A 19,490-nucleotide genomic window follows, 5' to 3' on the forward strand; every position below is an offset into this window, starting at 1 on the left:
ATCTAATGCAAGACACGTATATATATTGATATATCTAATGCAGGACACGTATATATATTGATATATCTAATGCAGGACACGTATATATATTGATATATCTAATGCAGGACACGTATATATATTGATATATCTAATGCAGGACACGTATATATATTGATATATCTAATGCAGGACACGTATATATATTGATATATCTAATGCAGGACACGTATATATATTGATATATCTAATGCAGGACACGTATATATATTGATATATCTAATGCAGGACACGTATATATATTGATATATCTAATGCAGGACACGTATATATATTGATATATCTAATGCAGGACACGTATATATATTGATATATCTAATGCAGGACACGTATATATATTGATATATCTAATGTAGGACACATAGCTTTTAGCTTTCAATATATCTGAAACAAAGAAAAGTAGTAACTTCTGCGAGGTTTATCAGATTTATAGCAAAACCTTTACCATCATTAATGCATAGATTTAAAAAATTCTTTTTCCGAGCGATTTTGTTGCATTTCTTATTCCAAGTATTATCCAAAAAACGTTGAGGTATTACATTTCATTATGGTCTGTTTTTGTATAATCAATTTTTTTTTTCTTTTCTTAAAGGCAAGCACCAATACTGGACATGTCTACTACGCAGATGTTCGACAAGCCGCACCTGTTTATACTCTCTCTGCCCACAATGCACCAGCTTCCTGTAGGTTTTTAATATTTCTTATTTAGTTTTAGAACTTTGTCAATCTGTTTTCTTCAGTTTGAAAAATAATTGCAAACCAAACGTTGGTCAACCTCAGTGCAAAACTCTGTAACTTAGTAAGAAATTATTACTAAAGTGTTTAGTTGAAAAAACTATCTGACCAGATGCAATCTTTAGGTTTTCTGATAGAAAACCATATAAGAAAATCTAAGTTTCATAAGAACGAAGTATATTTATAATGCTATTGATTCTACCCACATCCTTTTAATACTCTCTAACATTTATAATATCATTTTAATGTTTTTAATAGAAAATGACCTCCACTCCCATTAGAAAAAAAACATTCCACCCATGGAGTCATTAATAAAATTAACAATCCTTTCCATAATCCAATCAGATTTGGTACAAATAAACTTCAGTCAATATCTGACTTCTCCACCAAGTTTTAGTCATAAATATTCAACAGTCTTCGTTTTATCATCACTCAATAAGCGCATGCGTATACGATCACACAGTCTCCCCCCCATATCCTATGGAAAGTTGTCAAGTACTTTTATACAAGGAGATAAGCAATTCTAATATTTATTTGCGGACTGTTATCCTCATAGTTGTTGTTTCACAACGTTTCGGGCAACTATTTCTCTGGCCTTAACCAGGTTTGTCGGACCACAAATAAATAAATATACAAATTACTTGTTCAAAAGAATTCCAATAATCTATTATATAAAAGCAAAACTGTGTTTGTGTGTGTGCATTTTTTTGTATGTTCGGCAAAGGCTTTTGGAGGGGGAGGGGGGCGAGGGGGGGGTACCACATCTTAGAACTTTTTATATACTCCCTAGATTATAATATCTTCGATTTATGAAAGCAGGTTGTGTCTATCTTTTATTTGAGTAACTTTTATTTTATAAAATTCACGATATCCCACGGACCCGCCTGTTTGTTTGGCTTTTTAGTATAAATAAAATGAAACTAATTGAAAAGAAGTCGGTTCCTTAGCTTTGCCGCCAGGGATGTTCAAAAAGAAATCAGCTTTGTCAAATCAGACAATTGCTATTCACTTGGACACTTTCCACTTTTTATGGGGAGCTGATTTTCCCAAACATCAAATACACGTAAAGCTTAACTGGCTCTGCATGATTTCGTTTCTCTATCGCGTGATGTTTGACCTAGAAAATCAGACGTTCATTTAACCACCTGCGTTTTAAAAGCGTTTATTTTCAACAATTCTCACTTGTTCTGCCGTCTTAGCATAGCGGTAATGTCACATTTTCTTTTCCGACTTCGCTTCAAGGTTTCGGGTTCGAGCCTACCTGTCTACAAAAAATTTCTTTTTTTCCATACATGCACACCGACAAACACCCGGGCAATGCCGGGCACTCCCACTAGTAAAATAATAAAGCAATTCTAATTTTGAATGTGTATATGGCAGTATCATGGAGCCAGGCTGCACTCCCCATATCTTTGTATATGGCACCGTTGCGACAATATTTCAACAAATGAATAAAACATTTTTGCCTTTTGTGTTAATATAATTTCTTAGTTTAAAGTTCCATTATTTCCAGCCAAGTACCAAAATTGTTTTGCTTCTAACCGTGCAAAGCCAGCACACGTTTCTCTATCATTGCAACAAATTGTGGATTGTCTTCACTTTTTTTTAAAAAAAAGTGAAGACGATCATTTGACTGAAGTTAATTATTTTAATTTTTGTTTTCCTGAACAAATCTAATTGATTTTGATGCTACAATTGAATATTCTTATCAGTTGGGATCAATTAAGAATTACTTTTTTGAAATGTTAAAAAAATAAAAAAAGTAGAATATTTTTACTTACACTGCAGTTTCATCCGAAGAAATGCATAAGGAAGTGTGTGGTGGTGTGGTCTATCTCCAAAATCCTCTGCAGATTCTATTGTATTATTGTATCACATTTGTTCAAACTGAAACCTAATTATTTAAGTTCTGGGTAATATAGTTTCAGAATATATCTGCTTATATAGGGGAGGGGGTGGTGACTATCTCCAAAACCCTTCCAGGAGTTTGTGACCTATTTCATTTTATGGATGTCTGGCACAAATTCAGACCCTCACAATATTATTGTATCATTTTTTATCATAGTCCAAATGCCAAGAAAATGTATTTTAGTTTCACGTTGAACAAAACAGCAACTTCATGAATTTTTGAAAAAATTATTTTTTACATTGCGTCTTTGGTGATCCCATCTTTTCAAAAAAGTGGGTGGAAGGTGATAATGTATGTACAAGCAAAATTGCCTTAGCATATTATATAGTATATTTTAAGCATTTTGTAGGCTAACATTTTCCAACCGACTCACCCTCTTGTTTTAATGTTCTTTCAGGTCTGACTTTAAGTCCCACAGTACCTGATCTCTTTTTAACTGCTTCTGAAGATAAAATGGTGAAAATCTGGAATGTTAAAGACAACCAACCAAAACTTGTAGTTTCAAAAGATATGGGACTGGTGAGATTTATACTTACATTTTTTCTTTCTTTTTCTCATCTTTTTTTTTTTATTTTTTGTTTTCTTTTTATCATTTTTCATTTTCTTCTACATTTTTTTTTTCTACTTTTTAAAAACTTTTTCAACTTTCTTATTTTTTCCTGTTTTTTTTTTTTTTTTTTTTCATTTTTTTATTTTTTCTAGTTTTTAGGTTTTTTATTCTTTCATATTTTTATATTTTATTATTTTAACTTTTTTCTCATTTTTTTTTACTCTTTCCATTTTTTGTTCATTTTGTTTATTTTTCTTTTTTTTACTTGTTTCTTTCAAACATCCTAAAATGAGAACTGCCCAAATGAACACACTTTTCAGTAAACCAGTTTTTTTTTTTGTTTTTGTTTTTTTTTTTTTACCTTTGGTTGAATCATAAACAATAAATACAGACTTTTAAAACTTTTCCATCACAGAGTCAAAGAAAAACGTTTTAATTATTAAATAACAATGTTTTATTTACAGTTTTAAGGCCTTTGACAGTCTGGCTAACATTCTTACTGCAATATTCTATAGGATCAGGGATGAGAGCTTTGTTTCTATGACAAAAGCTCTCGATATATAAACCCTTGATATGGTTTGGCACAAAAAATTGTTTCATAAACTTTACACCACGTCTACAATTCTTGTTTTGTCTCAAGTGAACTGATTGCCTTTGTACAAATTTTTGTCTTTCATGGTAAGCAAGAAAAACAGCCAAGAATCCGAAATTAATCGATAGTGCCAGTTTGAAACTGAACATTTGTGTAATTGCAGTTAGAGCTACACAATCCATTTGCTGTCCTTGAACCAAGTTCAACCAAATCTGTCACTGCCGAATTGGTACACACACACGCACACACATATTAACGTCACGTGCCCCTGTCATCAAGACTGGAGGAGGCCCTTCTACTAGTAGAAAAATTAAGAGAAACCTGATCAACAAATTCAATGAACTTTCTTGATCTATGATGCCATGCAACTCATTTCATCCATGCTTTTTTTTTTTTTTTTTTTTATGGAAATCACTCCAGACAAGGCATGAAGCCACTTAATGTAAGGAACTAACAAGAATGAAAAATAATTATAAAAACATGAGTTCCCTAGGCTATAGGAAGGAGAAAAGGTCAGTAGGGAGTGTTCTACAAGCTTTCAGCTACTGGAATAGGAATGAGGTATTAAAACAGCAAATTGGTGGAATCAAATGAGTTGGAACAAAGGAAGCAGGAAATGATTTTGAAGAATACATACTCTAATAGAATTTAAAAAAATGATGGATTGATGTGAGTGTGCCTTTGCTGAAGAGATGATTCCCATAAATTCTATCAGATGGTGTAGCAATCAAACCACGAGGATGCAGGGATCAGTGAGATACTTTGCTCTTAATAAGTTATCACAAATCTGACTGAACAGCTAGTCCAATGGAAAGAGCATTTCAATGAGCTGATTAATCATGTGACACCTGCAACAAACGTGGCTGTTGACCCATCCGGCGAATATGATTGCAACATCACACCTCCAACGCTCACCAAAGTTTTATGATGTCTGCATAAGAACAAGGCACAAGGTGTGCGGAAAATTATAAAGTCAATTAAAAAGAACTTTTCTTTTCAAACATAACTCAATTTCTAAACTGAGGAACATTTCAGCATATATTTTGTATGATTAAAATATATAGGAAAACACGTTGATTAATTCGACTTTAATGTAAAGGATATTCAAAGGAAACATTTGAATGGTTTGTTAGCAGAGAAAGATTAAATTTGAACAATAATAAGATATGCAGAAGACTTTGATGGTATGGTCACATTGAAGAATGGCTGAAAGTTCTTGGGTTAGTAGATGTAAAACCATCATTAAACCAATGACAGTCATGCTTATAAAATAATTTTGACCCGCTGAAATTCTTTGTTTCAATATTTATGTGTGTATTTTCTAGGGTGGCGTAATGTGTGTCCTTCCATGTCCAGATTCATCTTTTGTATTTGCTCTCGGAGGAGAAAAGAACATGAAAGTTTGGGATATCCGTCAATGTCCAGAAGGTAAGGAAGTGTTAAAGAATTCGGAAAGAGTTTAAATATTTACAAGATTTGATATTAGATTTTTTTTTTCTATAATTATTTTGTAGCCAATATCAATTGTCATCATAAACCTGAATATTTTTTTAAAATGAAATATAAATATTTAATAGATGTGTTAACGTCTAATCTTTTTTTACATGTTAGTCACCACTTATCAAGGCCTGAAGGACACTCAGGGATAAGGGTTATTGCGTGTACAGTAATCAATGAGATAGTATTGTAGTAATCATTAGTATTGGGGGTTTGATAGAGTGTCTTACTTAAGGGGGCGGTTTGTCAGGAGTTTGTTTATGTTGGACTTGAAGACGTTCAAGTTGTAGTCAGGTGGGAAACAGGCAAACGGAAGAGAGTTCCACTCTATCAAAACCCCCAATACTAATGATTACTACAATACTATCTGATTGATTACTCTACACGCAATAACCCTTATCCCTGAGTGGCCTTAAGGCCTTGATAAATGGTGACACCCATGTAAAAATTAAAAAAATAATAGTATTTCTGGCATACTTACAAAAAAAGTACATATATATACATATAGATATCAATACAGATTGCAACATATAATGTGAAGAGTCCTAGTAGTGATTAGTAAGTGAGTGGGGGGTAGTTGGATTCATGGATAGACGAATGTGTAGATGGGTAAGATAATATAGGGTATGTGGAGTAAGGGGATTTGGCTGTGTTGATGTTACAGTAATTGGGTTTATGCGGCAGTTGGATGTATTGTGTGTATTATTCAGCGGGTCCAAACGGATGTTGTCTGAGGGATGTTTCAGAAAGGTGTATAATTGTTAAGGAGGTGAGATTTGTAATGCTGGCAGTTTATGGTGGTTTCATGTTTTCTATTTAGTAATTTGTCTCTATCTTTAAAACTGAATATAAAAAGTTTTTGGTTCAGGCAGAGGAGGCATGGGGAGTCTAAAGATTTACATACGTTAGATTTTTTAAGGATTTCCCATGTAATGGTTGGTGTAAGGTTATTTTGGATTAGATCTAGATATTGGTAGGTTAGTGAGGTTTTGTTAGGGTGGTTGGGGGTTGTGAAGGAGCATTTATGTACTCTAAATCTATCTTTAAAGGAGGCGCCTGCCAAGCCAATATAGTATTTTTTGTCATTTGGATTTTCTTCAGGTGCAATTGTGGCTTTATACACTACTTCTGTTTGTAGGCATTGTTGATTAAGTGGGCATTCGGATTTGTTGGTGCAGTTAAAATTATTTCTGCTGGTGTTATTTGTGTTTTTATCCTTAAGTATTTTCCTATTGTGTTTCTTGATTATTTGTTCTAGGTTATCAGTACAGCTGTAGCTAAGCTTAATTGTGTTATTAAATATTTTGTGTAGTGTATGGTTGGGTAGAAAATGGTTGTTTATTAGTTGAGAGAATTTTTTGCCTAGTTTCGTTTTAACCATTAGGGGAGGGGTTAAACCAAATTATTTTTTTGGCTCTATTTTTCTTGTTTGGGGTATTAGAGGAATTAGTTTCAATGTAATTAAAGATGGTGTTTGGGTGGCTACTTTCTTTAAAGGCATTTTCATAAATGTTGAATATTTCAAGTTTAGAGGAATTAGTACTAAGTCTTTTTTTGATAGATGTAGGGATATGTTTAATATTTTTTGGGTGGTCTGATAGTGGGTGTATATAGAGTGGGTAAGTATTGTTCATATGAGTTATTTGAGAGGTTGAGAGTTATATCGAGAAAGTTAGAAAGTTAAAAGTTTTTACGTTAGACTTAATGTCCAGTTTTATTTTGTTCATTTCTTTAGTTAAGGTTTTTTTTCAATTTTAGGACCATTTGAATTTCAACTACGATAAGGCCATCGTCTTTATATAGTCCTATGTTTTTGTTATCTTTATTTTTTGTGAGATTATATAGAATGAAGAGACCAACTATGTCAGTTGCTTCTGCTGAGTCCAGAGATCCCATTGAGAGGTCAAATGATCCGGGTTGGTTCTTCTTAGTCCATTTGGTTTTTTGGCTGATTAGTACTGTTTTCCTAGATTTTTTGATAATCTCCATTTCGGATGGTTGTAGATCAGAGAGTAGTGAGGCAAAGTCTAAGACCTCATCAAACAGTTCTTTAGATATTGAATGATAGTAGCTTTCAATGTCGAACTGGATGAATGCGGCCTTTTTGTTTTCGATATTATTGAACCATGTAATGATGCCATTGGTGTTAATCCATTGGTTTAGTTCATATTTGTTTTTAATTTGTAAATTAATTCTTTCATACGTTGGCGTATGTATTAACCCTTAACTACCTAAAAATAACTCATTGTCAACTAAAATGAACGAGTCGACTTATAGCGACTACGAACATTCTAAATGGAACCTTTTACTTGTCAAACACATATGACACGTACACAAACCCTTTCTCTCTCATCTATTTCATATACATGGCTAAACAATCAAAAGCAGCCAAAACTTTAAAAACCTAAAATTGAAATTCTTCCCCCCTCCTCCCCCCTTTTTACCATTCTCTCCTCCTCCCCCTCCATATATCTCCACCCATGCCTACCTGAATCTGCTACCCTCACACACACTACAATCTAATGTATTTTAACCTTCAAAACTTAAATATTGTCGATGCCCGTCTCCCTCCTCCTTATTATCTCTTAACCCCCCCCCTCTTTTTTTTTCTTGTATTTCCTCTAAAACACTTTTTCACAATATTAACAACCATTTCTGTAAGGTCTGATGAAGCTGTTGGATTGTAAACATGGTCCAACATCCGAAACATATGTAACCAAACAGATAAAACACATATTTGCTCTGCAATAGTATTGAGCACTCTCTTCAGGTTTTTACTAATTACCAGTTTTACTCTATGTATATATATATATATATATATATATATATATATATATATATATATATAAAATAATTTTTTTATATCTACAGACACTAGTGCTTCATGCTTATACAATCATCAGTGTAGAAAGTGATAATTACTGCTGGTCAGGAGATTAGAACCCAGTCAACAAAGCCACCTTTGGATTAGCACATTAGATTTTTCCTTCAGGCCACTGGCAACTACCACTTAATTGAAAGGAAATTAAGCACCTATGAATGCCATTTTCGGCAGCTTTCACAGTTGACAGTCAGACAGAGCATTCAACAACAGGATGTTGGAATGATGCTTCTTTGCTAAAGTTGACTGCTTTTCTTTAATTCCTTACACAATATAATAAAAAATAAATTAGATTTTTTAAATTTTATTCTTATATTTTTCATTCGAGATCTTTTTTTTTTTTTTTTTAATTTTATGAACACTTCCATTGTACCATATATATTTTTTTACTAACAAATTTTGCATTCCTCTCGAAACTGTCAGTATCAATCAATATCTAATCAAATTTTCACATTTAACTAGGAAGAATACTTGTACTTGGATGGATAAAATTCCTTGAATAGAACAGTTTTGCACCATTTTTATTAAGATATAATGACACTAAGCCTTATGTCTAGACTTCTTATTCTAATTTTGATCAAAATCTACCACAGGGTTTTAATTCTAGAAAATGTCTCAAATTTAAGGCTTAAGCTTAAGGGGTCATAAGAAATTTGAAATTCAGATAATATTGTTTAATTGGTGTCTAATGACTACAGATCAATGCAAATTTGAAATTTTCAAATGGGGTTGTGCCCATACTATGCCTCCTAAAAACCCTTTAGAATGCCTCCCAAAAAACACTGAAATAATACCTATTGTTAAAATTTCACAAAAGTTGGAGGTATGTGAATCTTCAGAGATTCGCCTACCCTTGTTTTTTTTTTTTTACCCCTTTTGCATAAAAATATAGTCCACATTTACACCTAGTAACTGTGTTCCTAAATTCATAATGGTTGGTTAATTAGTTTAGTAGTGAAACCTGTACATACAAATATACATAATACAGTAAATGTGTAATGTGAGTTTTAAACTGTTCATCTGAGAAGATTAAATCTAGACAATGTAAGTTCAGAATTAATTTCTATGGCAACATAGTAATTGGCTGAATAGATATAGAACAGCTGATAATAGTAATTGGCTGAATAGATACAGAACAGCTGATATACCAGGGTCAGTTGGTAACAGAAGAAAAAAAAAACATGGAATAACCTGTTTTTTTTTTTGTTGTTTTTTTTTTTTTTGTAATTCGTAAAAGGTGGAAATCTGTTATTTTTTTTACTTGAAAAAATGTGTGATATTTGCTTGAATAATTTTTTTTTTTAAGAAGTTTGATTTCTATCTCAAATTCATTTTTTTCTTTGTTTTTTTTCTTTGTTTTTTTTATTTCTCTTTTTCTTTCTTTCTCTTTCTTTCTTTCTCTTTTTCTTTCTTTCTCTTTTTCTTTCTTTCTCTTTTTCTTTCTTTCTTTCTCTGTTCCTGTTTTTCTTTCTTTCTCTGTTCCTGTTTTTCTTTTTTTCTTTCTCTGTTCCTGTTTTTCTTTTTTTCTTTCTCTTTTTCTTTCTCTTTTTCTGTTTTTCTTTCTTTCTCTTTTTCTGTTTTTCTTTCATTCTCTTTTTCTGTTTTTCTTTCTTTCTCTTTTTCTGTTTTTCTTTCTTTCTCTTTTTCTGTTTTTCTTTCATTCTCTTTTTCTGTTTTTCTTTCTTTCTCTTTACCTGTTTTTCTTTCTTTCTCTTTACATGTTTTTCTTTCTTTCTCTTTACCTGTTTTTCTTTCTTTCTCTTTACCTGTTTTTCTTTCTTTCTCTTTACATGTTTTTCTTTCTTTCTCTTTTTCTGGTTTTCTTTCTTTCTCTTTTTCTGGTTTTCTTTCTTTCTCTTTTTCTGTTTTTCTTTCTTTCTGTTTTTCTTTCTTTCTGTTTTTCTTTCTTTCTGTTTTTCTGTTTTTCTTTCTTTCTCTTTTCCTGTTTTTCTTTCTATCTCTTTTCCTGTTTTTCTTTCTATCTCTTTTCCTGTTTTTCTTTCTATCTCTTTTCCTGTTTTTCTTTCTATCTCTTTTCCTGTTTTTCTTTCTATCTCTTTTCCTGTTTTTCTTTCTATCTCTTTTCCTGTTTTTCTTTCTATCTCTTTTCCTGTTTTTCTTTCTATCTCTTTTCCTGTTTTTCTTTCTATCTCTTTTCCTGTTTTTCTTTCTATCTCTTTTCCTGTTTTTCTTTCTATCTCTTTTCCTGTTTTTCTTTCTATCTCTTTTCCTGTTTTTCTTTCTATCTCTTTTCCTGTTTTTCTTTCTATCTCTTTTCCTGTTTTTCTTTCTATCTCTTTTCCTGTTTTTCTTTCTATCTCTTTTCCTGTTTTTCTTTCTATCTCTTTTCCTGTTTTTCTTTCTATCTCTTTTCCTGTTTTTCTTTCTATCTCTTTTCCTGTTTTTCTTTCTATCTCTTTTCCTGTTTTTCTTTCTATCTCTTTTCCTGTTTTTCTTTCTATCTCTTTTCCTGTTTTTCTTTCTATCTCTTTTCCTGTTTTTCTTTCTATCTCTTTTCCTGTTTTTCTTTCTATCTCTTTTCCTGTTTTTCTTTCTATCTCTTTTCCTGTTTTTCTTTCTATCTCTTTTCCTGTTTTTCTTTCTATCTCTTTTCCTGTTTTTCTTTCTATCTCTTTTCCTGTTTTTCTTTCTATCTCTTTTCCTGTTTTTCTTTCTATCTCTTTTCCTGTTTTTCTTTCTATCTCTTTTCCTGTTTTTCTTTCTATCTCTTTTCCTGTTTTTCTTTCTATCTCTTTTCCTGTTTTTCTTTCTATCTCTTTTCCTGTTTTTCTTTCTATCTCTTTTCCTGTTTTTCTTTCTATCTCTTTTCCTGTTTTTCTTTCTATCTCTTTTCCTGTTTTTCTTTCTATCTCTTTTCCTGTTTTTCTTTCTATCTCTTTTCCTGTTTTTCTTTCTATCTCTTTTCCTGTTTTTCTTTCTATCTCTTTTCCTGTTTTTCTTTCTATCTCTTTTCCTGTTTTTCTTTCTATCTCTTTTCCTGTTTTTCTTTCTATCTCTTTTCCTGTTTTTCTTTCTATCTCTTTTCCTGTTTTTCTTTCTATCTCTTTTCCTGTTTTTCTTTCTATCTCTTTTCCTGTTTTTCTTTCTATCTCTTTTCCTGTTTTTCTTTCTATCTCTTTTCCTGTTTTTCTTTCTATCTCTTTTCCTGTTTTTCTTTCTATCTCTTTTCCTGTTTTTCTTTCTATCTCTTTTCCTGTTTTTCTTTCTATCTCTTTTCCTGTTTTTCTTTCTATCTCTTTTCCTGTTTTTCTTTCTATCTCTTTTCCTGTTTTTCTTTCTATCTCTTTTCCTGTTTTTCTTTCTATCTCTTTTCCTGTTTTTCTTTCTATCTCTTTTCCTGTTTTTCTTTCTATCTCTTTTCCTGTTTTTCTTTCTTTCTCTTTTCCTGTTTTTCTTTCTTTCTCTTTTTCTGTTTTTCTTTCTTTCTCTTTTTCTGTTTTTCTTTCTTTCTCTTTTTCTGTTTTTCTTTCTTTCTCTTTTCCTGTTTTTCTTTCTTTCTCTTTTCCTGTTTACCCTCTCATCCTCACATCCCATTTTTATCTTACTCCCTTTCACTTCTGCGCAACAGTTAATTCTGACAAACTCGTCACAATTTATGATGGGAAAGGTAAGGGAAGTAGTAGACTTTTGGAATATTTATTAATTGATGGAGCTGAATTTTTACAAAAAAAATCTCCACCGCTCCCTTTTTACAAAATTAAATTATATTATATACATCCCACATTTGGATCCCTTATACCTATTGGTGTGTTCTTACAAGTGAATCGAGTACATCCAAATTTTAATATATTAAATTTAATTTCATTTAGACAAAAAACTGCCAGGAATTTGGAAGGTAACATTTTTTTAAACAAATATATATATGCATACATAAATATATAAAGAAAGAGGTTTGTGGTTACTATAACCATTTTACGCAAGTATAAATCATGTAGAATATCTGCATGATTATAATTGCACGTAATAGTGGACGAAAGATGATCATCTCATAAGATAACCAAAAAACAATAGGAAATTAATTAAAATGAATGTTTAAAAAAATATGAAAATTAGCAAAATCTTTTGCAGATTAATGCAATTCTACGACCTGTATATAACAAAGTTGTATTTTCTTTCCAAATAAATAGAAAAAAACGGTTTTTAATATGAATATTAATGCACAAAAAAAAAAAAAAAACTTTATAGGAGCATAGATATATATCCACATATGCTTCTAAAATAATAATCTCAAGTTTGAGGGTTTTATGAAGCATAAAAGCAAGTTTGAGGGTTTTATGAAGCATAAAAGCAAGTTTGAGGGTTTTATGAAGCATAAAAGCAAGTTTGAGGGTTTTATGAAGCATAAAAGCAAGTTTGAGGGTTTTATGAAGCATAAAAGCAAGTTTGAGGGTTTTATGAAGCATAAAAGCAAGTTTGAGGGTTTTATGAAGCATAAAAGCAAGTTTGAGGGTTTTATGAAGCATAAAAACGATGTTTATATTTAATATTTCATTTGTTTTTTTATTCCAAGCAGTTCTCTGCTCTTGAAATAATGTAACAAAAAAAATGTATATGAAAATATGAGTTTGTCGAATTTTCTGAGCTCCAATCTCTGGTCCCCCCTCGCCACTCTTTCACGAAAAATACCCGTCTAGCTGAAACCACTGTCAATAATTTTACCCACTCTTTATCTGTGCCTAAATCAAAATTAGATTCCATGAACAAAGTTTCTTTCTTAGAAGTGCACGCCTGTGGAACTCTGCCATTTGCCTGTTTCTCACTTTACTCCTGACTACAACTTGGATGTCTTCAAGTCTAACATAAACAAATTCCTGATTAATCGCCCCCTTAAGTAAGACACTTTATCAAATCTCCATTACTACCGATTACTACCCCATTGATTACTGTACACACAATAACCCTTATCCCCAAGTGGCCTCCGGGGACTACCATGTAAAAAAAAAATATATATATATATAACTATGGGATGTATATTTTTAGGTAAAATTCTCTTTTTTATTTATTATTTTTAATTAACATTTTGTGCATATCTCGAAACTTTTTATTTTAAAATTTAGATGTAAACAATCTTTAGAAAAAGTAATATTTTTTTTATTCTGGATCATAAATAATTTGCTGTGTAAACTCCCTGTTTTGGGTGACTTGTGCTTTATTTTATAATGTTATACATTGGTACATGCATCATACGGATTTTTCTTTTTTTTATGTTTCTTAATGTAGGCATCTGACTTGACCTTATTAGGAAGTGGTTGATTTGCACCTATTTGACCAGAAATTTTAAGATCATCAGTTCTAGAATTTTCTAAATATTTTATAATTCTTGTTCATGCCTTCCTTACCAATATGTATTGGCTTTTCTCTTGATTTCATGTCGTCATTTTTATTAATACTTCATAACTGCAATAACTCGCACGATAAATAGAAGTATACGCTATATATTTTCAAGATCAATTTGTTTAATTCTACAAACTATTTTTTACTCAAACGGATTGCATCACATATTCCAAAAAACTTTCAGTTTTTGTTTCCGTTCATCTGATGCTTACACTGCCTTTCACTAACGTTCACTACACTGCTGACTATTTCAAATATGTCCTCTCTCCTAACACAAGATCCGGGTCAACTAATCAGAACTTTCCTCCACCTCCCCCCTGCATTAATGTATAAAAATATTTTCCTTTTCTTAGAAAATTTTCTCCTCTATATATTTGTTTTAATATTTTATGAAAGATTTTTTATTTTATTATTTTTTTACAGTTCGAGAATATTTTAACACTGGAGAAAGTTCCGGGATCTGTCTTGATGGCGCAAAAAGTGATGGAGAAGATGAAGAAGATATGCTTGTCAAAAGAACGTCTCGTTTAAAAATCCGAAAACCGAATGTGAGAACGAAACTGGACAAAAAACATAAGAAAATGAAAAAGAAGAAAAATCCTCATCCAGAATAAAATTAAAACAATAAAAATAAGTTTTTGTTTTTTGTTTTTTTCCTTAATTTTTCTCCTTTTTTTTTCTTTCTGAATTTTTCTTTTTCTTCTCCTTTTCTTTTTGTCTTTTTCTTCTTTCTTTGCTATATCCTTCCTTATGCACCCTTTTTTTGCTTTTATTTTTCCTTTTTTATTCCTTTATTTTTCCTTTGTTTCTCTTTTCTTTTTTTTTATCTTCCCCTCCTTCCTTGCTAGAATCTTTCAGAATATACGGGTTAGAGCTAGTAATTAAAACTTTCGTTGTCCCCATGCTGACCTTTCAACTCCATATTGATTTTCCACAAGTTGAACTGTGCATGTAATTCCTCTTATGATTCGACAATAATAATCAAATTATCAGTGTGTACACATATATACATATATATGTTTAAAGAAAAATAGAAAAACGAATGAAATTATTAAAAAATCAACGTTTCGTCCTTATTTCAGAGGACATCTTCAGGATAATTGAAATAAAAATTTAAGAAAAGAAAAAGTCATAGATCGTGATGCATGCAGGTATGACTTTTTCTTCAATACATTTTTCCAGAAAAATTCTCCTGTTGTTGTGAGAATTTGCTGCGATTAAGATGCTCTTATATGTTCGCAGAGAAGATCGGTTTTCCATTTCAACAGAAAACCGATCTTCTCTGCGAACATATAAGAGCATCTTAATCGCAGCAAATTCTCACAACAACAGGAGAATTTTTCTGGAAAAATGTATTGAAGAAAAAGTCATACCTGCATGCATCACGATCTATGACTTTTTCTTTTCTTACATTTTTATTTCAATTATCCTGAAGATGTCCTCTGAAATAAGGACGAAACGTTGATTTTTTAATAATTTCATTCGGTTTTTCTATTTTTCTTTAAACATAACGTCAACCACCGCTGGTATTTTTTCATTCCTTATACATATATATATATATATATATATATATATATATATATATATATATATGTGTGTGTGTGTGTATATGTGTCTTACGGTATACAACAGTTTTCAGGAATAATCTAGTACAGAATTCTTCGGATGATGCCTTAAGCGCAACAATGAATAACATAACCACAATTGACATTAATCTTTAGTTTAAAGTGATCACTAAATGAACAAATACATTGAAGACATTGCCAAAGCTGCTGCAAAGAAGGTGAGCTCCCTCTACTGTACTAGAAAATTTACTCACATCAGAGAGCATCTTATATTTTTTACAATTAGCCAATCTTGAAATATCGTTGCCATACTTGGGTCGGAACATCTGCCTCTAGTCTCTCCTTCTTAGAGTCCCAAAAAGAATCTAAAATTTAATAAAACTCGCATTGTCGACTAAGCTCCAACCTCTGCCCCATTACCACAATGTTACATCGCTATGCCTGTTTTACAAGTATTTTAATAGAATGTGCTCTGATGAACTTATAGCAGAATTCTGCCCCTTCATTGTTGAGGTCCCTAGATGCTGGAAATCCTTCTTTGTTTCTTCCCTCGAATAGCTAGACTTTGGAATTCCCTTTCTGCTATCTGCTTCCCTATTATGCAGAAGTTTAAATGTAACATAAACTAACATATTAATCTTTCCTAGGCATGGTTCCAAATAGTAGCTCTTATTTCCACGTTGCAATATGTCTTGTTATGGGTGAACCTGAGTTTTGAAAAAACATGACTGCTAGCAATTATTTTTTTTTTTTTCTTAATAATTAAAATAAGGAGTCAGGTTTGGTAAGCGGAACATTAGTACACTAGTAAGCAGTTTTCAACTAACACCGGTCTAAGTGGCCTATGCATCTTATTTTCTAAATGCTAATAGATAACAACTAGCAGGACTTGTAGAAATTCCAAAGCGAACTCTTTCATATGCAATGATGTTGGCATTCTATGGATGTTCAGTGTAAATGGAGATGCCCTGATGTTATTGTACCTATTTACTATGCCTCCCCACGGGACAGAGACACCAGGGTCGTTTTTTAACGTGGAGAAAAGGTACACAATTAAAAATTGTCTCAGTCGTGAAGGATTTCTCCTCCACCGAAAGAGAACAAGAAATAGAAGTGCAGCATCTGAAGAACAGATACTACACTTTGATCTTGTCCCGAGCTCTCTTTTTAAAACTGCAAAAGTATTTATCTAAGCTAGAGTGATGGCCAGCATATTTTAATTTATACAGATTTTGTATATATTATTATAGGGTCAATTTTCTATCGATTTTTATATATTATGAAGTTTTGACTTCAAAAATAAAAAATATATCCATATGACTTAGGTGCATCAGCTTGAGTCAAAACTGAAAACAAAACTTACGACAAAAAAAATGTGTGTGTATGTATAATATATATATATATATATATATATATAAACTTGAGCGCCATCAGCTATAATCAACACCAAAACTTATGAAGAATTCTTGGTAAAATTATTTATTACAAGAAATGGAAGTCCATAACAATTAAACGACAGTCACTCGTATGTAAGTGTGACACACGAAATAAATAGCGCACATAATATATCGATAAATAATAGATGTAGCATTATTAATAGTAACACATACTAATAGTAACCGTATTTAGACAATGTCTGAGCTTTATACGTTACTATCATTTCTGCCTGGGTGTTTGGAATTGTATGTTGAAAAAAAAAAAGTGGTAGTAGGAAGGCAGGCTCAAACCCGTACTGCAAAGGAGAAAAAGAACGGGAAAAAAACCTGACGTTTTTGCTGTTACGACCACCGACAAACTAGAAGTGACATAGGTTTAAATTAAGGCTAGACAATTAAAACTGACACAAGATTGTTACAAAATGTTTGACAGCTGAACTTAAACAAAATCTGCCTTGACTCGCATTTATAATAACATCACTCAAACAGATTGATTTTCTTGTGTGTATGTGTGCATCTATTTTTTTAAACAAGCAATTTTATCAATAAATATATTTTTTCATGATTCACGAAAACACACATTTCTCTTTGTGATTTTTAGACTTTTTTTTCTTTGCGCCATATCAACATTTCTTCTTGTGGTAATGTACACCTTTTTTCATTATGTGTCTAGTTTTTTTTTTTTTTTGTCTTTTGACACTGCATCTTGTGTGTGTGCTTATCTATTTTTATTTTCTTTCTTAATTATTTTTTTTCCATATCATCAATTTTTTTTTTTCGTGATATTTTATAATGGATCCCCAAACATTGATTATCTGTGGTAACCAAAGTTTCTTTTTTCAAACCCACCCTTGCATGAGTGGACTGGTACACGACGCCAAATTACCATATGTTGCATAGGGTTATATTTTATAAGGGATGACATCTGTATTGTTGTTCGCCTTAGTAAGAGAGTCTTAGAGTGTTCATGTTGTGTGCGTATATATCAAGAGAGAGACATTATGAGACAGAGACAGTCTTATATATAAAGAGACAGGGCACAGGCTAATACAGGAGAGCCGAGCATGTAATTCAATGAGAGGAGATTTGTGTTAGACCGATAGTGCGTTTGGCATTTACGTTTGACAGTTCTGTGAATGGAAGTGTTTCTATAAACATTGACACATGTATTTCTTACCTATTTTTGAGATGATGATTTTCACAAGTTCTTATAATATAAATCGACAATAGCTTTTCTGTTGAAAACATAACTCGAAGACGCAGATACAAAAAGATGATTATTCCGTTTATTATACCATATGGTGTGACGGGTCAATGGCTTTGCATCAAGGAATTCAAGTCTTACATGATTCTTCTTCTAACCCTGCTTCCAAGGTTCTATCAGTGCTCTCTCCTCTTCTCACTTACTCCCCAACTGACTCTCCCTCTCGTGACTCTTCAACCCCTTTCCTATATTGAGAAATCATTTCTGCCATGACGTCACACGTATGTCTGGCAAACGCGATTTGCACGTTTTGAAACCATTTCTGACGACCAGGAAATTTCCCATTCTCTTTGTTTTACAAAGGAATTTAACCTACTTGTTAATTCTCTAACCGATATTTTTATTATGCATTCTTTCTAAGAATGTGAATAGATTTTCCAGCCAAATTTTATTTATAAAATATTTTAAAAGAATTAACAATTTAACTGGACATTCCATTTAAAACCTATTGTTCTGTAAAACTTATCTACAGGGTTCGATTCTCGTTTTATCTGATATCATTTTCATTTAACTAATTCTCTTTTTTTACTTACATGAAAAGGGGGCACCCCTTTTCATGTAGCAGTAGATGTCTCCCTGATTTCGTATTGCTCTTTTTCTTGCTCACATGCCTCTATTTCGAATTAGCAGCGGGCCGAATTCACTGGACTTTTTTCTGCCAAAACATTCATTGACAATGTTTTTTTTTTTTATGTTTAATATATTTCAAACTAATATAAATTATTGCACAAAACAATAATTAAATTTAAACAAAATATTTTTTCGAATTATTTAATCAAGTAAAAATTCTATTTTTTACTTGATTACCAAATTTAAAAAATTATTCTAGCAAATTAACTAACAATCTATGTATCTATAAAGGTGAAATTGTCTGTACATTTCCCTACCAAACTACTCTGTCAATTTTCAGTCTCTAGACTCGAGATTTGGCATAAAGAGTATTGAGATTTGAGAAAATGTTTTTAATCGATTTTCGGCCAGAAATTTGGCTGTCAAGTGGTCAAAGTTCAACTATTCACCCTTTGAGAACTCTACCAAACTCCTCCACCAATTTTGGGTCTAAACACTTAAAATTGTAAATGTAGGTTACTTGGACATGGATCAAACTTTTTCATGTGATTTGAGCCCAAAACAATAAATGTTAAGGGGTCAAAATTGGAGTCAAAATTTAAAAAATTTTACCTCTGCAGTCTCTACCAAATTACTCAGCCAATTTTTTATCTAAACATTTGAAATTTTACATAAAGTGTATTCAGACATAGGGCAAGCTTTGTAATCATTTTTTTGACCGAAAATTTGGCTGCCAAGGGATCAAAGTTCAAAAGACTTAACCTTTGCGGTCTCTACCAAACTTCTCCACCAATTTTGGGTCTAAACGCTTGAAATTTTTTATGTAGGTTATCTGAACATGAATCAAACGTTTAATATATATATATAGACATATATATATATATATATATACATATTCACATAAAGTTATGAACAGTATATAGAGCCCGAGCAAAGCCGGGCTGAACTGCTAGTCTAATAAAGAAAAATATTGTAAAAACTGAATTTAACTTGAAAATACTACGAAAAATAATTTTTTTTTTTGATTTAGTAATCAAAGTAAAAAAAAAATAGTATTTTTACTTGATTAAATAATTCGAAATAAGTAAAATGAGTTT

General features: G+C 31.6%; 2 protein-coding genes across 3 annotated transcripts in view; one reads left to right on the top strand and one right to left on the bottom strand.

Annotated features, from left to right (window-relative positions):
* Positions 1-14,192, top strand: part of LOC145291539 (periodic tryptophan protein 1 homolog) — a 54,971-nt gene extending 40,779 nt beyond the window's left edge. For both annotated transcript variants that reach the window (XM_080137544.1, XM_080137543.1), the window contains exons 12-15: positions 632-722; positions 3,081-3,202; positions 5,151-5,253; positions 13,982-14,192. In XM_080137544.1, coding sequence (XP_079993670.1) covers positions 632-722; positions 3,081-3,202; positions 5,151-5,253; positions 13,982-14,172 — 507 coding nt within the window. In that variant the 3' untranslated portion in view covers positions 14,173-14,192. The remainder of the gene's footprint in view (positions 1-631; positions 723-3,080; positions 3,203-5,150; positions 5,254-13,981) is intronic.
* LOC145291538 (toll-like receptor 2 type-2) overlaps positions 1-19,490 on the bottom strand; it is a 187,428-nt gene that overhangs the window by 21,448 nt on the left and 146,490 nt on the right. The window lies entirely within an intron of this gene.

This window comes from Euprymna scolopes, chromosome 12 (genome assembly GCF_053919585.1).
Source record: "Euprymna scolopes isolate OS-2025 chromosome 12, ASM5391958v1, whole genome shotgun sequence".
NCBI classification, from domain to species: domain Eukaryota; kingdom Metazoa; phylum Mollusca; class Cephalopoda; order Sepiida; family Sepiolidae; genus Euprymna; species Euprymna scolopes.